The following is a 16,325-nucleotide window of genomic DNA, read 5'->3' on the forward strand; positions in this document are numbered from 1 at the left end:
TATATATATATATATATATATATATATATATATTATGGCGCAGTGATTAAAAATGTCATTTCATGACAAAATGGTTGCTGTCCCTGGACTATAGTTTTGTCCAAAACTTCAAATACTAAGGCAAATACATGTGTTTACACGAGATGCAATAATGAATCTTATTATCCAAAAACGAAGTGTTAATATGATGATGCTGAGTCTAAAAATATGTCCATACACTGATGAATGTGTTCAAGTATTCCTTAGCTTGTGTGAACTGTTCCTCAGGCTCTCATATGCTGATACAGTAACAGCTAGCTGCTATGAGCAGTGAAACACAAACCAAAAATTATCTCGCAAAATGATTTTTGCAGTCATCGTCTAGTTTGAGGAAGTTTAAAATCGATTGAAGCATGTATTGTATTTTTCTCTGATTACTGAAAAGAGAGTGCTCCTCTCAGTTTCGATCTCTCCTGACAGATCCACTGGTTTCTCTTGCAGTGACTCTCTCTCTCTCTCTCTCTCTCTCTCTCTCTTTCTCTGTGCAGTCGAGTGTGTGTAATTCGAGGTCAGGTTTTGGCCTCTGATGGAACTCCTCTTGTTGGTGTGAACGTCACATTTCAGCATAACCCTGAATATGGATACACTCTCAGCCGACAGGATGGCAGGTAACACATACTCTTAAATACTTTGTAAAGAAAGAAATGTAATGGAACATGCACTAACACACACACACACACACACACACACCGTAGACATTGTATTAACCTCTCCTATATATTTCATTTATATATGAAGTGTATTGTGTATGTTCTACTTGTTGTATAGAACCCTGTATTCTGTATACTAGGCCTGGGTTTTGACACAAATTTCACAATTCGATTCGATTCTCATTCACAAGCTTGCAGTTCGATTCGATTACCGATTCGATTCGATTCAATATCGATTATTTTGGATATATATCAGGTACAGTACATGCCAAATTTTCTCAAGGAAAACAAATCTCAACTAATGCTGTAAAATATACACGAGAGTCAGATGGTACCAAGGTTATTTTCGTAAATGAAAACTAAGACGAAAACGATTGATGAAAAAACAATTTCGTAAACTGAAATAAAATAAAAATGTCAAAATATTTGAAAAACTAAAACGAAACAAAACTAACTACAGTTATTGAAAAACTAACTGAAATAAAACAATAATTAACAAAAATAAATAATCGTTTTAGTAATCATTATGTTCTCACCCCTTGGCGGAAAAATATATGAGCTGTGTGGCGCCGGCGGTTTAGGGAAATACCTGTAAATGGCGCATTTAAAGCAGAGTCCTGCACGGGTCCTGTTTGGTAAACGTACACCAGCAGTACTTAACAGAACACTCGACCTGTTATCTGACAGCAGCACTAATTTATTTCTGTACCAGACCAGAACTGTTAACATAAAGACCGCGAGTCGCGACCTGAACCGAACCCGCATTAATCTACATCAGGTAGGCAAAATTATTTATTTTCTCATGTAACACAAGCAATCAAACCAACATTAGGCAAGTTGGTGCTTTGAAGAGAAACAGACACGCAGAGCAACATAATTAACAGAAAAAAAGATGAGAACGCGCATCCTTTCTGAAAACAATACAAAACTTTGCCTAGCATCTTGTGATCACTCTGCCAGGCTTTCGGACAAATATGCATAGGCTAAATCACATCATACACACGCTTATAATTATTCATAAATAAAGAAAAGAACATATTCAAATATGAGCCTTTATTGTTAAATACGATTGCCGTTATTATTGAATTTCATTAGTCCCAGTTATGATTTATGCACGGCTGTTCACGGAAAAGTGAGCAAGACACGACAGTTACAATATCATGATTATGGTTAAATAAGATAAAAGACATACAGGTGCATCTCAATAAATTAGAATGTTGTGGAAAAGGTCATTTATTTCAGTAATTCAACTCAAATTGTGAAACATATTAAAATAAAACGAATTAAAAAATTCTAAACTATAATAACCTTGGTTGGTACAACATTACTATAATATTGAAGGTTAAAATAATGAAGTTTTTACAATAATAAAGTTACATATTAATATTTCTACTTCAAAATGTGCCGTTACGTGACATATTGTTTACAAGCCGTTATATTGGCGTCTTTGTGCGGCTGAAACACTGATTGAGCGATTACATGAAACAGGATACGGATTGGAAAGCAGCATTTATTGTTTAAATACTGCAATACAATGGACAGAATTTGAAATCTGAGACTTTGTTTCATATTAAAAGCACCAAAGCACAATGCTTATTGCGATTTATTGGATGGGAAGTACCCTTCAATGTTCCGTCCATTAACTGAAAACAGGCTAGACTAATCGATTCTTGGGATTTAAGAATTGATATCGTTCCGTAAAAATGAGAATCGATTAATATCGAGATATCAATATTTTTTACCCAGCCCTACTGTATACTCTATTCTTTCCGTACATTTAGTGGGAGGCAAAAGTTTCATACTGCTAGTTGAATAGAAAAAAAATGATTACTTGACATGACCTTCTTAGTGTTTGTCCACTTTTGCTTTACTAACAGCTGCACTCAAGCTGTATGAACTCCACAAGTTTGTGCAAAACCTAATGATTCTTTAAATAACATTCTGTTACTTAAACAGTGATCTTAATATTTCTTTTTCATTTTATGGCTTAATGTTTTTGTTTTTCTATATTTAAAAATCCAAAAAGTTTATTTTCATATTCAAATTGAATTTGAAATCTCAGATATTTAAAGCGGACAAACACATACACGCACACATAAATATACCGTTCAACCACATACAACAATATTCAACTATTCAAAAGTCTGTTCAAGTAAGAAATTAATACTGAATGCTTAATAAGGCTACATTAGATTGCTCAGAAGTGACAGTAAAGACATTTACTGTTACAAAAGATCTCTGTTTCAAATAAATGCTGTTCTATTTCCAGTCATTTTTCCAAGACTCCTGAAGAAATATGATGGGTTCCACAAAAATTCTAAGCAGATTTTTGAAGTATTATGTGATACATAAGACTGTATTTTTGATTACTTCTTTTAACATAATTTACACATTTGAACAGCCACAATCTTTTAAATATGAATGATATGTATTTATAGCACACTGTCTTGTATATTTGGTGTATGGAAAAATTGTGAACCTTTGTTTTTAAGTGTGTTCATATTTTTGTTTTTCCTTCTAGCTTTGATCTTCTGGCAGTGGGCGGAATCTCTGTGACTCTGTTGTTCCAGCGCGCCCCATTTTCATCCCAGATTCGGGCTGTCTGGCTTCCATGGAACCAGTTCATGGTCCTGGACCGTGTTTTTATGGAAAGAGCTGAGTCCAAACCATCTGTCTGTGACCTGAAAAACCTGATCAGTCCACATGCCATTGTTCTGTCCGCTCCTCTCCCGCGATTCGCCGCCGACTGTGAGGACAGAGGAACTGTCGTACCTGAACTACAGGTGCGAGACACATTCACTCTGAGAAAACACTGGATGCAATATCTTAGCCACGTGCTATGAGACTATACCAGAATCAATGTTGCTCAAGTCTCTTGTATATTTCAACTCTATTTATGTGACACATGAAACTGCTCGCTTGCAGTGTTAGACTTGTAATACCTGATATACACTGCGAGCCGGTGCTAGAGAAAGAAGAATGTTCCTATTATAATCAACAAGGCATAAACACAGCGTAAAAATAAGATGTTGAAATTTTTTTTAATGATAAAGTGAGCATTTTCAAGAGTCCAAATCTCAGTTGCGTGAAACTGTGTAAACTTGACACCCTTGTTGATTATAATGTAACGAGAACGTTCTAATATTGACGCGTTGCACACTTTGAGTGCATAATTTACTCAACGTTTGAAGAAAACAGTCTCTCTGAAGTTGACTGATGAATAAAACAGCAAGCAATTCAGGAACACAGTTCTCAGCTAAATTTAGATGCGTAGCCCACAGTAACAATATAACATTTTGCCCACACAAAACCACTATTTTTACTTTAAATAATAATCATGATTGCAATATCAAGGGAAATCGAGGGATTTCACGTAGTCCATCTGCTTATGTAGAGCCTTTCAAATCAGTCCCTCATGAGAATTAATTTGAGTTAAGATGCTGTCTTGGAGGGCGGTAGCCTATGTAGGCAGTTGACAGCGAGACAGCTCACTCAGTTTTGGAACGAAGCTCGTGTGTGTGTCTGTAGGCTGTAAGAACTGCAACCTGTGTTTATCGGACATTTATTTGGCAGCATTACAGTCATTGGCTCGGGTTTTGTTCCGTATGGAAAGTGCATGCAGTAAATAGAAATACAATTAATTTCTCTCACTCTTAACTGTGCCTCTGCCTAATTCATCCTTGTCTCTTTCTCTCTGTAGGCGGTCCAAGAGGAGGTGGTTATCCCTGCTACTATTCTGAAGTTAAGCTACCTCTCTTCCAGAGCTCCAGGCTATCGCTCTCTCCTGAGGGTGGTTCTGACCCATTCCTCTCTCCCGCCGGGCTTGGCCAAAGTCCATCTGTCTGTGGCTGTCCAGGGTCGGCAGCTTCTGAAATCATTTCCTGCAGCTCCAAACCTCATATATGTTTTCTCCTGGAATAAAACCGACATCTATGGCCAGCAGGTCACGGGGCTGGTGCAGGCATACGGTGAGGGAAAGCAAACTTTTGTTTTTTAAGATAAGCCTTCATTCAGTTTTTACACTATAATTCAAAAGGTCAGTTTTTAACTGAATACTTTAAAAGAGCAAGGACGCATCAATTCAATCTGTTTCAAAAGATTTGTGTTTCAAATAAATGCTGTTCTTTTGAACTTTATTCATCAAAGAATCCTGAAAAAAGCATCACATTTTACAAAAAAATATTGAGCAGCACAACTGTTTTCAACAAATCTATCTTAAACATCAGATCAGTATATTAGAATGATTTCTGAAGGATCGTGTGACACTGAAAACCGGAGTAATGATGCTGAAAATTAATCACAAGAATAAATTACATTTTAAAATATATTAAAATAGAAAACAGTTATTTTTAAATTGTAAAAGTTTTTATTGTATTTTTGATCAAATAAATGCATCTTTGGTGTGCATAAGACTCCTACCGACCCTAAACTTTTAAATGGTATTATAACCATTACACATTAAATAAAATGTCAAGATAAAGTTGTGTGAAGATTAAGTAGGACAACTGGATTGAAGGTACTTAATAAGATGCAAGAGGCGCATCGGTTTAGTCTCTTTCATAATTGAACTATTTGAACGACTGTGTTTAGGACTCCAAACAGGACTGACAACTGTATTCTACCTCAAAATACCCCTCTTTCTGTCATTTTTCATAAGCTGAGATTGACAGCTAGCTAATATTAATGATTGACAGCAAGAAAATAACCTACAAAGCTCACACTTATGTCCTGGGTATATCAATGATGTGACTGACAACTGTTTGTCAAGTGTGGTTCCATTCAAACAGCACCATTCAAGTCGATCGAACTCGCTCTTAAAATTTTGTTGTGACCCCTGGAAAATGTAAGTAACTAACTTGAATGCGGTTGTCACTGTCTTTTATGACTAAATTTTGTATGAACAACCATATTTAGTGCTCCAAACAGGACTGACAACTGTATCCTTCTGTTGTATGATCGCAGCTCCTCTTTCTTGCTATCTCCCTCTCCATTATTTCGAGATCCATCACACTGACAGCAATCAGACACTGCCAAGAGTCTTAATCCATCATCTTTTTCTCATTGAAAAGCATTCTGTTTTATGGCACACTTGCGCACCTACTGAAGAATGGCTAAAATGAGTAATTACTGGCTATTATGGAAGAAATTAACTCCTGTTTTCAAGTGATAATTAGAAAGAATTAAGCAAAAACAGTTCATAGTCACAATAAACAAATGTGTGAACAGCTGTTTTTTTCACAAATAGAAATTATTTGTCCACAAATTACAGGATGCTAATATATATATATATATATATATATATATATATAGTGTAACATTGTAACGTTTTGACAGTAACATATTATTAAAAGGTAGAAAGACAATTTAAAAAAATCCTAATGACTCAGGATAAATAGGCAAATATAATTATTGGTTAATAATTATTCATCCTCCTAACTTTTATGTTGGCTACAGCTCAAACGTTGCTATCTTGAAGCACCTGTCTAATTAAGTTCACCGTAACACCATGGCAACACAACTGTAACTGATGCAAATATAATTTATCCACATACACGGTAGCAACCTGCTGCTCACTTTAACTGGATTCAGCTCTTTAAACATTTTCCTATGACGCGACACATTTATGTAGAGTAAGGTATTTGTAGATGTTATTCCGTTAGTTCACATCAGTCTAATTAATCATGTAAAATTACAGTTATTATTGGTTATACTGGGTAATTTATGCATTATGCGCGAGTAGGTAAATTAGTTTATTCTGATGATGGTGATGGGTTGTCTCTTTTGGATTTTGATGATGATGGTGATATTTAATGGGCTAAGTCTGGCACTTACACTGGTGTGTGTGTGTGTATGTGTGTGAATTAATGACAGTCTCTGTTGGATACGAGTATGAATCCTGTCTGGACGTTGTGCTCTGGGAGAAGAGAGTTGATCAGCTGCAGGGCTTTGAGCTGACGCCATCAAACCTGGGCGGATGGACACTAAACCACCACCACGTCCTCAATCTGGAGAGTGGTGAGGAATTATCACACATACACACACACACACACACTCATGCACATTGGTATTTTCTTCAACTATGGGCACTTTTGGCCCTGTGTACTTTTAGAAATTAAAACACTTTTAAAAATCATTAGTTTATTTACTTTGCCTTCTAAAATGTCCAAAAGTAAGACCGTATTACAGGAGAATTCTTTCATATTTATGTTGTTGTTGTTTTTTGGCCCTAAAACGATCATAAATTAATTTCCACCATATCTCAAATCAACATTCATTTTGTGGTGGGAATTAAGAAAATTACATTTTAAACATTTTTGGAATAAAATGGCAGGCTATGTTTATTATATGTGTATTAATTATGTAATACACATAATTAATATTTTCACAGTTTTGGCATAACAGCTTAATAAGAGATGATACATAAAATATTACCTTAATTTTTCACATCTTGTATTTCAACTCAAGCATGCTTTTCACCAACACAGCTTATAACATTGTCATAGATTTATATAGTCTTTGAAGAATTATTTTATGATGAAGTTTTAAGATTGAGAGCCTAAAAGCTAAAAGAATCTATTCATGAGACCAAAATAGTCAAATGTTTCCAAAACGGTTTTAAAATGAAAAGTTGATCCCTTGGACCTTCATGTGCTCTAGGAAAAATTAGCTTAAACTATGACCTTCAGACAGCAGCATAGCAGTGTTTACCAAAAAAAAAAGATGCCCAATGTAGAGCATGTTTAAATCTAACATCCTCCCAGTCAATAAATCTTGTTGGCTCCTGAGAGCTCCCTGGATGGCAGTTTGTATCATTCCTTTCTTTAGTTTGTTTCTACAGGGTCTTATAGCACCATCACATTTCATAATTGATATATAAAGGCTTCAATCTAATATTCCGTTTCTTTTCTCTTCTGCAGGTATCCTTCATAAAGGTAATGGAGAGAATGTCTTTATTTCCCAGCAGCCTTTGGTCATCTCCACAGTGATGGGGACAGGGGCGGTCCGCGCAATCCCGTGTCCAAACTGCAACGGCCCGGCCGTGGAGCAGAAACTGTTTGCTCCCATCGCTCTGGCCTGCGGTTCGGATGGAAGTGTGTATGTAGGTGATTTCAACTACATCCGCAGGATTCTGCCCAACGGATTCGCCATCAGCATCCTGGAGCTCAGGTCTGCCATCTTCCATCAGCAAATTATCAGTCAGTTTTTTGTTTGATTGTTTTTTCATTTTATTGTATAAGTAACTGCTGTATGTATTTTCCATTATTTGAAACTAATAGTTTTTATTTGGTTATTTAGGAATGTCAAGAGTTTAATAACTTACTAATAGTGATTTTATGTTTTTGTTTATTTCTATTAGTTGTTTAATTGTAATACATTTAATTTTTGTAAGTTTCAATTTTAAATTATTTTTATCATTAAAAAGGTTGAATCATATACCCTCCTGAAATATTGAAATAAATCAAATCAAACTGTGACATGGTGACATCTAAATTAAACAGTTTTATTCAAATTAAAAATTATTTAATTATTAGATCAAGTAAAAATTGCACTTGAGGTAAAATATATTCGTATCCGCTCTTTGTATCTTATAGAACTTGTCGTATTTGTGAAAATCATCTGAGGAATATCTGTTTTTAATTGTTGACTTACATTTTTTTTTTCCATGTTACGCATCCAGAAATCGTGATATTAGACACAGGTATGTTTCTTTTCAGAACCGATATCACCATTTAGTCTTTCAATCGTTTATACACTGCACCTGTGCTTGAATTCATTATTTTTATTTTGAATCTCCATTCATCCATGCATCAACCTTGGAGGAGCTATAGAGGTTAAGTGACTCGAGTCTCAAATGCAAAACAACTAATTTAGAGGCAGCAGCCCCTATAGTAAGTCAGCAGAATCAAATTCTCAAAACTGGATCTTTTCTCATGAGAAAGCTCTAAATACAATTAGTATATTTAATAATATACTGATACACTACACTAATGCTCTAAACATAAATATTCCGATGCACAATAACATTAGTGATAAAAATACTAGTAACCCCAAAACTTTAGTCAATACATCCCATTAATCCTGAGCTTTAATGACTACAGCCTTTTCCTTCCAACCCTTTAACTGCAGTTTTATTCCTTTGATTGTCCCCTTCTTTATTGCATGGCTTGTTTTTTCCCCCTCTTTTCATTTTTTCATTTTTATCCATTTAATTCATTTATAGTTTAACTTTTAATTGCTATCGAGCATATCACATTTTAATAGAGACCATGTATTATTATTAAATTTTTACATACTAATTCATAGTATCTTAATGTGTGTATGTTTGTAAATGTTATATTTTTGTATTTGTGTGTGCATGAACCCATATAAGTGTGTGTTTGTGCATTTGCGGACATGTTTTTGTGTCGGCGTGTGTTATGAAGCCACACAGCGGCAACTGTTGCCTGCAATCTTCAGTGTGTGGTCAGGAATCCATCTGAGGCATTTTTCTGGTCGATGGATTGAACACTAACAGCTTTTCTCAGGAAACCGCTGGCAGCGTCTCACCGCAGTCTCCCGTTTATCGTCTGGATCTTCCTCGTTTCATGTGAATTTAGAAACGGCGCCCCCCACAGAGAGGGAGTTAGAGTGCGGGATAGACCTCTGCCCCACAGACTAACACTGACAAGCACACTGTAATCCTTTATCTTTGCGTGCGCATGTGTGTTTGCACACAGTATTACATCCCACAGCAAGGGGGAAATCCTACCTTCAGCCTTCTTTTGGAGATAACACTTCTGATCAAACCAAAGTCTGATTCGACCTCGCAAAGACTCAAAAGAACCTCATAGTATTAACATTTTCAATTTCATCAATCTGTCAGTATACACAGACAGCTTGACAGGGCGGCTTTTGCCCTTTATTCCTGTATATCGAAAACAGCTTTGAGAGAAACGTGAATCTCTTTTACCATTTCAATATTGTTGTGAATTTGGTTAATGGGTTTGGGAAGTAACTCTTTAGATTCGTGCAACATTTTGCATTAAAAGGCTGTGCTTTCCCAGGGATTTGAACCGTGACCTTTGAACTACAGAAACTATTCCCGTTTATTATAACGAAAACAGATTTGAAAGAAATATTAATGTTTTTGATGTAAATTTGCTTAATGGCTTTGTGGAGTAACTATTTACATTTGTGAGACCCTTATCGAAAGCAACTAACCGCAGTGCACACTTTGTCAGTCTATGCATTTTTAGGAACTGAACCCATGACCTTGGTGTTGTTAGCAGTTAAAGGGATAGTTCACCCAAAAATGAAAATTAGCCCATTATTTACTCACCCTCAAGCGCATCCATCTGTAATAAAAAGTGCCTCACACGGCTCTGGGGGGTGAACAAAGGCCTCCTGTAGCGAATCTATGCGTTTTTGTAAGAACAATATCCATATTCAAAACGTAATAATCACTTTAATCTAGCTTGCGCCAACAGTTGTACACGGAAGCAGCTCCGGGAGGATGACGTAAGATGTCGGCGTTGCGCATGCGCCGGTGAGTCTCGTGAAAACCAACTTTTGTTTACAAGAGCAAAGGAAGCAAAGTTTCCATACTATAGCAAAGGCAAACCAGTCTCCTCTTGGCTTATATCGAAATCCTCCGACATTCTTCTTTACAAATCCTCGTTTTGTACTTCTAATTCGTGACCGTTGTTTTGTTTTGTTTTGATCTCTCCCCTGCGCTTCCGCGTGCGTCACTTCTGAGCGGTGCATGCGCAACGCAGACGTCCTACGTCATCCTCCCGGAGCTGCTTCTGTGTACAACAGTGAGCATTGATTTGAATTTGTCTAGTGGCTTTGTGAACTATTTTTGCGAAAACTGTTTACATTAATGAGACATTTTTATTGAACGCAAAGTAAGTGCTTAGGTGTACACTTTATCAGGTGTTGCTGGCGGTTGAGCAACATGAACTTCTCCCCTTTTCCCCCTGACCTCACAGCCCCTACACAATTCTAATCCTCAAACCCAAAAGAGGGAATCAACTTCCCTCAAATGTCAAAGCAGCAGACAATGTTTTGCCCTTTTAGGAAATCCAGTTTTTTTTTATTTCCTCCCTTTCATTCTGCCTAAGGAACAGTTGAGAAAGAGGCAGCAGGTAGATTTGCTCTTAGGGCAGATGCGGATGGAAGGAAAGGAAAGGAAGATTATAGACTGGCAGGGGTCCGACGCGCTGGAGGGGCTGGGAGTTTTGATCGGGGCTTGAGTTCAGAATGATTGAAATTTCTGCATGGCGCTGAGACCTGGAGGGTTTTTTTTTTTACTCTAACCTTGTGTGTGCACTAGTCTGCGTGCGGTTGTTTTTCGGCACAGATTCCAACTTTATGAAATAGTTTAAATATAAGAATGTTGCCGATATGTGTGTAGCCCTGCTTCGTCGTAAAGCCTTGTTAAAATTCTCTTTCCCCAGCTCCAGCCCAGCTCATAAGTACTACTTGTCTGTGGATCCTGTGCGTGAGTCGCTCTACCTGTCGGATACCAGCAGCGGGAAGCTGTACCGCCTGAAGACTCTGACTGAACCCAAAGATCTCAGCAGGAACGTGGAGGTGGTGGCTGGCAGTGGGGAGCAGTGCACACCCTTCCACCCGAACCAGTGCGGCGATGGAGGCAAGGCCACTGAGGCAGCGCTCAGTAACCCCAGGGGTGAGAATCCAGTGCACACACATGCTGCGTTTCCCAAGTCAAAGAGAAAGAGCGAGTGAGCGAGGTGGAGTGGTTATTGAAAAATAGCGGCATGTTTCAGCCAGAGAAATGGGAAAACTAGAAAAAGTAAGATAAATGAAAGATGCCTTCCCTCTTTGCTAAATCAGGCGGAGCGACTATTAGTCCCGCCTATCCATCACTGCCACTGTCTCTTTAAACCTGATGGACAGACGGGGGCGTGGCTAACGGGCACGTATGTTCTCTTATCCTTCAAGCCTCATTGTGCACTCTCTCTCTCACTCACTCACTCAACTGTCGCAGTTAAAAGCCTCCACTTACTTGTAAACCCCTGAGGATAGAATTCATAAAGAATCCCAGAGCAGGAATGTTATGTATGCGTGTGTGCGCACGCTTTGATTTCGGACTGTTCTGCAAAGGGCTGTGTTTCAGATCAAACTGTAAATCACATTTAAAACTGATTTAAGCCTTTTTACACTCACTTCAACGATCCATATGCGTTTTTTTCTGGCAAGCTGATGGATAAAAGCCTTCCGTTGTGCGCGTTGGGGTGGAATACCCGTTTCTTCCTTTGTTAAAGTGTTTCTACTGAAGTCTATTATCTATAACAGGCTCTGACCGAAATGCTGAGAGCTTCAATAACTGCAATCCGACCTTCTATGTTCTCGGCCATGAGGGGGTCCACACAAATAGACTGCAACCAAAGCATTAACATCCCCGCATGGTGATTTTTTTTTTCTGTTTAATTCTGCTAAACTGACCCGTAATGCTGAAATGTGTCACTTGCATATGAGTTTGACAGTTCTGTATGTTGGTGTGTGGCTTGACTTTGGCTTGCTGTTGATTCAATTAATCTCAATATACAGAATGTTTTTTATAATCAATATCTCTTTATACACATAGAAACTCAGAGTGATGCAGTATTGATCTCTGCACCACGGCAGCATCTTCCGTGACTATGATCTCTTTAGTGCGGTAAAAACTGATAGTCTTCGGCTAGCTTCATCTACCAAAGGCCCAGAGCTTCATGCACAGAGCCAGTAAACAAGCCGAAATAAAATCAAAATCGAGATCTTTTAAAATACCCTGTTTGTTTTGAAAAAGGAGATTTTATTTTCAAGAGATTTAATGGAACATTACAGGAAAATATACTGGCAGGATTGACACTTTCAGCATCTGTAAATAATGATTTTTGAGCATTTTTGGACTGTAAAAAACTGATTTTACCACCCACTGTATTTGTTGCTCAATGACCAAGTTGAGGTCCGGGATTTACTTTATTGGATAAGGAATTAAGGATAAGATTTTTCTTTTTTATTATTATTATTCGAAGTTTACTCATAATTAGTCCAAGATAGATATAAGGTATAAGAGTTATAAGATTTCATTATTTGACATGAATTTTTTCAGGTCTACATATCAGTCTTTTAAAATTGGGCTACCTCTTGTACTCAGGTTTTCCAAGACAGTGGGAATCCCCATTCTTTAAAGAAAAACAAAAGCAAGTTGTTCAAGGTGTGAATTCCATAGTGAAAAATAAATATACTTAAATGTATTTGAAATACGTTTACTTCATACTAAATATACAACAAATACATTTACATATTTATGTACTTAATAAAAATACCCTGCAATTGGCATACTTAAAGTCTGCTAAATTGGAACAACAAATTTTGTGCTTAATGCACTTTAATTGTGCAGAAGTAGTGCTGAAGTCCAACTAAAGATATACTGAAGTATATTTGATTGTGCTAAAGTGGAACTACTGCAAGTATACATCAGTTACACTTGAACTATCATGCATTTGAAGACTGGTATTATTCAAAGATCATACAATCCTTATCAATAGTGAAATTAAAACACATTTTAGGCTTAATATTAAGAAATGTGCATTGTGCGTACAGTAAGTAGTACTTCAAAAAAGTTTATTATAATTTTTATATCTGTAAATCTCAATCAATATGTTAAGTATGTTATGTTAATAGATTTGAAATGTACTTAGTATGAAATAAATGTATTTTAATTATATTACTTTTTTTACTAGGGTTAAAATAAGTAATATCTTCATTTTAGCTGTTTTGGCTTATTTCAGTGTTTGTTTTGTCCTATTTTAAGTCATTTTAAGACATCTTGAGACATGTAAAAACATTTGGGACATTCTTTGAAAAAAAAAACATTATTTATCAAAGAATTTTAAAAATGCACCATTGTTTGTGCAAAAAAAATATTAAGTTTTTAACATTAATAATAAAAGGAAATGTCCTTAAGCACCAAATAAAAAACAAATATTTATTTATATATATATTTTTTTTAATAGAAACTGGTAACAATAATGTATTATATTTCATCTTCCTTTTTTCGGTTTAATTAGCAATGAGATGGTTAAAACATTTTAGGAAAAACATTGTAATCCCTTAAGTATGCTACTCCATTAAGTATCCTGATGGAGCAACCGCTAATCAACTCCTCTGGGATTCATGTATACAGTATACAGTGTCCACAGTGTATGTTTGTGTCAGCGTGTGCTGTGTACAGTATATGTGCTGTACAAGCTCAGAATGTGGGTGAGTGTGTGGTACAGATGCAGCTCTCTATGATTCACTGAAATCTTGGATTCAGGGTGGAGAGAGATAGAAGGAGAAAAGGGCACATTAATTCACAGGTCCCTGTAGGATAGGGTGCTCGATGTCTGGTCTGATGCCAGCCGAGAGTTTAAGAGAAATAGAGAGAGAGAGGTGAGGAGTGAACAGACAGGCGTGCTCCATTCAGTAGGCTCAGAGAAGAGAAAAACTCCTGAAGTCTAAATTAATGTGGTCTGTTTTGAATTGTATATGTGTGTGTGATTATTAGCTGCTCCTCTGATAATTTTCAATCTAACCAGCATTTTGCATTTTAGAAGACAAGTAAGAAACAAGGTTTCTGGACCTGGGGGTCTCTCTGTGTCTTCAGGAACCTTTGAAGGGCAGAGGGAGGTATACCCCTCTGAAGGCAGAATAAATAATTAAGCTCGTTATGCTCGTTAAGTGGGCAATATGCCTCGTAATTAGCACCCATAACAAGATGCATTTGTAAACAGGCTTATTGAGGCAGATAGAATTTCTGCAACAAGGGTAGTGTGTGTGTGTGTGTGTGTGTGTGTGTCTTCATGTGTTCACATGTATTTCTGTCTGGTTTACAGCACAACATGATCTGTATTGTTTTTTGCATGCAAGTCTGAATGGATGCTCAGCATTTAAAAGGCTGTACGCCACTCACCATGTCTGAATAGTAGATTAAAAAGTACTGAAACTGAACAACAAAAATAGGCGAGACTGGGGCTACTCTAGTGAATATTTCTCAGAAATGATTTACTTTTCAAAGTCAGTTTCTGTATAGGGACATACATCAAAGTCTTGGCCACAAAAAAAAATGTACTATTGAACTATTGAAAACTATTGAACATTTCCACTGTTATTGCACAGGAAAAATTATACAGATCAGTTTTCATAATGGCAGTCTACCACTGCATACCCTATTAGAGGCTATGAAAGTGAAAGTGAAAGTGAAAGTGACGTGACATGTGGCCAAGTATGGTGACCCATACTCGGAATTAGTGCTCTGCATTTATCCCATCCAAAGTGCACACACACAGCAGTGAACACACACACACCGTGAACACACACCCGGAGCAGTGGGCAGCCATTTATGCTGCGGCGCCCGGGGAGCAGTTGGGGGTTCGGTGCCTTGCTCAAGGGCACCTCAGTCGTGGTATTGAAGGTGGGAGAGAGCGCTGTACATTCACTCCCCCCACCTACAATCCCTGCCGGTACGAGACTCGAACCCACAACCTTTGGGTTATGAGTCCGACTCTCTAACCATTAGGCCACAACTTCCCCGTAATGGCTTTCCAACTAAATTTAAACAGAAAAACAATAATGCAGCACATAATTCATTTAAAAAAATGTGAATGGTATTATACAGCAATTTCAAACTATTATTTTGGCCAACGAAAAAACTGTAATTGATAATTACTACATTAAGATTATAATATATTAAACACATCTGATAACTTACAATAATTGGTTTTATAAGCATGTGGTACTGTAAATAATAGTTATAACTACATAATAATAGGGATGCACCGATACCGATACTGAGCTCCTGTACTCGTACTCGTTAAAATGCCCCGATACCAAACGCCGATACCACACAGAATGTGACAAGTGCCATATTCAGACAAAGGAACACCGACAACAGAACAACAGACAGCAGAATGGAGTTATTAGAGATTAAAGATGTCTATGAAGTATATGTATGCAATGAATATAATGTTAAACATTCAGTATTAACGCCTGTATAGCTGATGTGCGCGAGTTGATAAGCAAAGCGCGCTGAGTGGATTGAGCGCGCGGAAATGCTGATACCACACAGAATGTGACAAGTGCCATATTCAGACAAAGGAACACCGACAACAGAACAACAGACAGCAGAATGGAGTTATTAGAGATTAAAGATGTCTATGAAGTATATGTATGCAATGAATATAATGTTAAACATTCAGTATTAACGCCTGTATAGCTGATGTGCGCGAGTTGATAAGCAAAGCGCGCTGAGTGGATTGAGCGCGCGGCGGCGCAGATGCGCGAGCTTGTCGAGTGAATATGCCTTTCTCACAGACATCACTGGAAAGTTTGTAGTTCGGTCAGATATGTCAAAAACAAGTAAGTAAAACAATGCACAAGTTACTTAACGGTAGGGAGAGAGAGAGAGAGAGAGAGTGCGCGCACTTCTGTTGTGTGATCTTTGATGTTCACTCACCTAGCACATGCATCATTTGGATTAAAACTAAATCGTAAAAATAAAACCATTCATAGGGACATTCACTATAAACATAATTTATTTTCAACCTTAGGCATACACGACTGTCTAGCGAAAGTGAATCTAGCAGCCTGTGTAAAATGCGCTAG

At 37.2% G+C, this 16,325-nt stretch overlaps 1 protein-coding gene across 1 annotated transcript in view; it reads left to right on the forward strand.

Annotated features, from left to right (window-relative positions):
- The window catches only part of LOC107713050 (teneurin-1-like), a 122,459-nt gene that overhangs the window by 73,023 nt on the left and 33,111 nt on the right, over positions 1-16,325 (forward strand). Inside the window, exons 15-21 of the mRNA XM_016518468.1 lie at positions 528-647; positions 3,211-3,472; positions 4,390-4,657; positions 6,561-6,704; positions 7,607-7,856; positions 8,368-8,388; positions 11,129-11,361. Of these exons, the coding sequence (XP_016373954.1) occupies positions 528-647; positions 3,211-3,472; positions 4,390-4,657; positions 6,561-6,704; positions 7,607-7,856; positions 8,368-8,388; positions 11,129-11,361 (1,298 nt within the window). The remainder of the gene's footprint in view (positions 1-527; positions 648-3,210; positions 3,473-4,389; positions 4,658-6,560; positions 6,705-7,606; positions 7,857-8,367; positions 8,389-11,128; positions 11,362-16,325) is intronic.

This window comes from Sinocyclocheilus rhinocerous, unplaced genomic scaffold (assembly GCF_001515625.1).
Source record: "Sinocyclocheilus rhinocerous isolate Xijiao unplaced genomic scaffold, SAMN03320098_v1.1 scaffold5226, whole genome shotgun sequence".
In the NCBI taxonomy this organism is placed as follows: Eukaryota; Metazoa; Chordata; class Actinopteri; order Cypriniformes; family Cyprinidae; genus Sinocyclocheilus; species Sinocyclocheilus rhinocerous.